This window comes from Phragmites australis, chromosome 13 (assembly GCF_958298935.1).
Source record: "Phragmites australis chromosome 13, lpPhrAust1.1, whole genome shotgun sequence".
Taxonomy (NCBI): domain Eukaryota; kingdom Viridiplantae; phylum Streptophyta; class Magnoliopsida; order Poales; family Poaceae; genus Phragmites; species Phragmites australis.
This window is the reverse complement of record NC_084933.1, coordinates 26320688-26325806: the sequence shown is the minus strand read 5'-3', so window position 1 is coordinate 26325806 and position 5119 is coordinate 26320688. Positions and strand designations below refer to the sequence as shown.

At 54.9% G+C, this 5119-nt stretch overlaps 1 protein-coding gene across 2 annotated transcripts; it reads right to left on the bottom strand.

Annotated features, from left to right (window-relative positions):
• Positions 1–415: 415 nt before the first annotated feature.
• On the bottom strand, positions 416–2890 carry LOC133888963 (probably inactive receptor-like protein kinase At2g46850). 2 transcript variants are annotated; one of them, XM_062329381.1, is made up of 3 exons: positions 1880–2890; positions 1715–1798; positions 416–1621 (listed from the first exon to the last, which is right to left on the bottom strand). In XM_062329381.1, the coding sequence occupies exons 1-3, from the start codon at positions 2715–2717 to the stop codon at positions 591–593; spliced, it is 1953 nt and encodes a 650-aa protein (XP_062185365.1). In that variant the 5' UTR covers positions 2718–2890; the 3' UTR covers positions 416–590. The 2 variants fall into 2 exon arrangements, with proteins under 2 accessions (XP_062185365.1, XP_062185364.1); XM_062329380.1 differs by having other exon boundaries at positions 1715–2890.
• Between the last annotated feature and the right edge of the window lie 2229 nt (positions 2891–5119).

Below are 5119 nucleotides of genomic sequence, written 5' to 3'. Positions count from 1 at the left end.
AAAGCACTTATTCGATTTTGATCCAGAAATATGCTCGCATTGTTTTGCATTACGTTTTTCCAATACAAAATCTCGCGCCATCACGATTTGCATAATGAGCTCCCGTGCGGAATTTAGGTTATCTCAGCACAAGTTCCCTGAATGTGGTTCGAATTTTTGTACCATATAGTCTGAATAATTGTGCATGGTTGTCTCATGCGTTTAATTTTTTTGACGTGTATTGCAAGTGTCTGTACTTCTTCATGTAAAGATCGCAAGTTTCTGTACTTCTTGTTTGTAAAGATTGCAGCAGCTCTCTTCTCCAAGAAATTTGTCACGCGGAACTAAGTATCAGTACAGAGCCAAGTTACTACGTATTCTGATTGGAGCTCTTGGGAATTGGGAATAGTAAAGATTATATCACATTGACTGCATTGTAAGGCGTCTCCGCAGGCATCACTCGGCGCCGGAGTACTGCTCTGTATTGCAGTAAACATTTGCCGATCGACGATGACACAGAGATAACTAAGCATTGGCAGAAAAGAACTGATTTTAACAGGGAGAGGCCTGAGTCTTGCTCTGAATATTAACAAGCGCATCGTCGTCTATCTTCAAGGAAGATGGAGATGCAGGGTGTCCGGCGACATGGAGATCATCTGCAGCAGGCTCGAGTTAGAGAACGTCTCCTCGAGGGAGATCTCGATCTTGCTGCTGCTCCCGTTGTCCCTCCGAATGTGCATCAGCTCCTTGGCGACGCCGAGCATGCAGAGCCCGTTCTCGGCGCTGGACAGGCACCGGACGGCGAGCTCAAACACCTCACTCACCTCGTCGTGCGAGGCCGGAAGCTGCTTCCCCGACAGCAGCGTTGGGTCGATGACCTCGTGAAGCCTCCCCTCCCGCACCTTTGGCGCGACCGAGTCGAACGGCATCTGCTGCCGCAGCCCCGTCAGCAGTTCGATCAAGAGGTGACCGAAGTTGAACACGACGTCATGTTCGTACGATGCGGAGTAGTAGGTCGCCGACCTTGTGAGCTTGTAGCCGGCGATCTTGGCGGTGAAGTCAGAGTCCAGGAAAATGTCACTGGACTTGAGGTCGTGGACGAAGGTCGGAGCAGTCTCGTGCGCCTGCAGGTACGTGAGCGCGCTCGCGAGCTCGATGGCGATATTGACGCGGTGGAACCAGCTGAGGACGCGGCACTTTATCTGGCGCAGGTGGTCCTCGAGCGTGCCGCCGGCGAAGTGCTCGTGCACGAGCAGCAGCGCGTTGCTGGAATCGAGGCAGAAGCCGACGACATGGGCGATGTTCCGGTGCGAGATCTCGGACAGTAGCTCGATCCGGTCCAGGACCAGCCTCAGCTTCCCCTGCGTCTCGTAGCCGACCCTCTGCACCGCGACCAGGGAGCCGTCGTCGAGCACGCCGGCGTGGACCGTGCCATCGACGCTGTCAACGGCCTTCTCGCTGTCAAACCTGTTTGTTGCTTCCTCCAGCTGCTCGTACGTGAACTGCTTCGCGTCGCACACGCTCCGGAAGATCTTGGGGATGCACGCCGGGTCGAGATGGCACTGGCTGTCCTTGGATGGCTGCCTTAGGAACAGCCAAAACGAGACGGCCGCTGCGAGGAAGAAGAGCGAAACGAAAAATCCTGCATACGCAACGGAAATCAGCGAAAATGTACCCACGTATCTAGCTGATCAAATCGGGACCGGGCAACGTGTGATATGCGGTGAGCGCGTACCGGCAAGAGCAACTGCCTTCTTGGAGCAAAACCGTCCTTGGCAGCACTCCCTGCCGTCACTTGCCTGCCCATCACTGCTGCAGGCTATGTACACAAACGAATGGAGACATGCTAGGATTGGTAAGTTTGCACAGGGATCGCACGAGTAGAACTTAATGTACTTACTTGTGCCTTTCGAGCAACCGGTGCCCTGTGCGAAGCCGTCCCCGACGAGCCCTGCCGCGCACGCGCACCGCACGCTGTCGCGCACTGCCGTGGCATTCACGAGGGAGGCGCTATCAGCACATTTCGCCATGGCGCTGCCCCTCGGCACGGCCCACTCGACCTCGATCCCCCTCACGACCCATGCTGCCCCTGGCGCCGCCGACCGGTTCTTGATCCAGCTCGAGAACCCTCGGCACCCGAAGTCAGCGAACACGCCCAGCGCGTTCCCGGCTTTCCAAACGCTGCCGTCCGACAGCGGGTAGCAGCACCCGGACTTGCCACCGCCCGCCACGCGGCCACACGTCGCGACATCGTCGCAGCCAGCGCGGCAGAGCGACGAGTCCTCGCAGGCGTAGAGGCGGAGGACATTGGCCTGCGTGACGGCGAGGAAGGGCGCGGCGTCGAGCTTGGCCGCCGGGGAGGTCGGTCGGGAGAAAGGGGCGTACGCGGCATCGCACGGGGACGGTGAAGCCGGGGCGTAGTCCAGGAGAAGCGACCCCGAGGGGAGGAAAGCAAGGACGCGGAACGTGGCGGAGCCAAGTGGGAGGGTGAGGGTGGCATTGGCGTCGCAGGAGAGGCGGAAGCGGGAGGAATTGGTGCCGGCGCTGCTGCAGGAGGAGTTGAGATGGAACGGGAAGGGGAGGACGAGGTCGCCGCAGCTGTCGGGCCCGCCGCAGCTGCCCGGATCGACGGCCCGCGTGGCGTAGACTGCGACGAGGAGGACGAGAAGGAGGAGGTGGAGGCGGAGCGGCGGCAGAGGAGTCATGGGTGGCGGTGGCCTGTTGTGGAGGCGCGGCATGCTGTTCAACCGCTTGGGAGCACTCCAGTGCACTGCAGCCCGGTAGTTGTAGGCGGAAGCATGGAGTTTTTTTTTTCCTCGAACGGCGGAAGCATGGAGTTGGGAGTGGTGTACTGGTGTATGCTTGCACTTCGGTTGGCGCGCGGGACTGAGGGGCGTGGAATACCTGTTTCCCAAATGGGCGGGGGGGGGGGGGGGTTCAGCTCGAGCTCGAGTGCTCACCAATCTAATGACCAACGGCTGCCAACGACTGTTGGCACGTAACCACGGGCGGAGCCCGCGCGCCAGCGGGACGGGTGGCTCGGACCTGTTTGGAGGCTGAGTAGGTGTTGCACCTGTAATGGTGACTTGAGTCTGAAGGTTTTCTTCTTGCTCTTCTTTTACTGTATCGAGTTTAAATTTGCAGCACCTCTCAACGTATCCTCAGTTCCTCACAGTTCTTCGACGAATGTAGATAGGAACAGTGGGAACCTAGAATATTGCGAACATTGTGTTGCACCGTAGATAGATTGACGTTGTGGAAAATCAACGTAGGCCTTGTCTGATTTGTGTCCAAAGTAATTTTGGAGGCTTTCATTTCGCGCGTCAGATTTTGATCCGTTAAACCATTAAAAAGAATGCCCGTTACTTTCTGATAATGCCTAGACTTTCTTTGATGGTGTAGTAATTTAGTAAAGCAGTAGATGTTGATGTACGACTGCATTTTGACGCATGTGGGCTCCATGTTCATACGTATGCCTTTACATTTAGAATACAAGCATATATCTGTGTGTATATATATGTGCATAATATGTATATAAGAAAAAGAGAGAAGAAGAAAAAGAAAAAAAGAGGGTCGACTCCTGGGCAAGGTGGGCCGCAATAGCTTTAGAAGGTCTATACGCCCTTGCCTTTTTCTCCCCCTTACCTCTCTCTGCTTGGGCTGGCTCAGCACCGGCCCTCTTTCTTTCCCTATCGTCAGTCACCCAAGCCGGCCCCACCAACCTTATCTCCTTCCTCGGGCCGAACACGGGTGCGGCTCCTCTCTCATTCCTGTGCGCACCGTCGCCAGGAGAAGGCCGCCCCCGGCTCTTATGTCAGTCCAAAATCGCACCTCCCCTCTCTACCCCCAGGTCTTCCTAATCCGACCGAGCCGCTTGGGCGCGCTGCTCCCCTCAACTACGCACGCCGCATCGCGAGCCCGAGCCACTGCGTCCCTCTACCTTGCGCTGCAACGTGCGCCTAGGTCACCGCACTTCTGCTCGGTGGGCCAGGTGCCATTGTGGTGAAGGTCTCTTCCCTCTTATTTTTATTGGATTTACTATGTTTCAATCGACTGAAATCAGAGTTTTGTTTCACTCGACGCGTTGTATCCGATCGTCCAATCGTGCGTCTGTCTTTTGATCTGCACTCAGTCAGGGATTTTTGTCTAGCATGCATCAGAAAATTGTATATGTCTCTACTATAGAAAATATTGTTCACTTGTGAATTATTATTTTTTGTCAACCATTAGATCTTCATCCAACGGTTACTATTGTCAAGTGAAACATACCCTTATTTTCACTCAATTAAAAAGTAGCAACTCCCTATCTTTATTTGTGTAGAGTCCTTTTTTTCCTTACGTGTTTATCTCAATCTTTGGATCTTCAACCAAATTCGGTTGGCATCTCCTCTACCCCAAATCGGAGCCGGGCCTATATAAGCAAGGGATGCATCAGTCGGGAGAGGAGAGATCGATTGGAGCTTGCGAAGCCCTGCCACGTCAAGTTGTCGCCACCGCACTGAGTCACCACCGTTAAGCCGCAGTCGCAGTGCTCCTGACCCTTGTAATCCTCGCCGATGGAATAGTTCATCGTCGTCGCTCCTTGTTGTGGGTTTTCGATCTGAGCCCCTTTGTATCTCCTTTCTTCATGTGCCGTAGGTCGTCAACCATTGGTGATGCTGCGAGCCTTTGTTGGCCATTGGTGAGGCCACGAGCCATGATTGGTTTTGCCAGGGATTGCCGACGAAGAAGAAGCCTGAGGCCACCCCGTTGCTATGCTCCTGCTATGTTCGAGATCTCGTTGTGGGTCGGTGATGTATGTGAGGCCCTGGTCCACTCGCCTTTGCAATTGCCATGATCCTTCCTCTTGTTCTGTATTAATGCTCGGCCTTCGTGCCGAAGTGTTGTATTCTGTGACTGGCCTTTGTGTCATGGATGCTCAAGCTTAGGACGTGTGCCGTAAGAAGTTTCGGGTTTGAGCCATGTGCTGTTGAAGTTTTGTACTCCGGTCACACGCTAGCGAATTCCAAGCTCTGCCCACGAGTCGCGATAGCCTTGTCGTCGTGCCGCCCATGCGTGTCGTTGTGCTCCCCCCCCCCCCCCTCTCTCTCTGGAGTCCGACCGCTTCGCTTTTTGGTTGCTGACATGCTTGAGCATTGGT

Bases quoted from the DNA above. Each gene is read 5' to 3' on its own strand.
- LOC133888963 (XM_062329380.1), bottom strand. From the start codon at position 2,717: ATGCCGCGCCTCCACAACAGGCCACCGCCACCCATGACTCCTCTGCCG. The intron at 1,622-1,714 runs GTACGCGCTCAC...TTGCGTATGCAG, and splicing joins GAAGGCAGTTGCTCTTGCCG to GATTTTTCGTTTCGCTCTTC.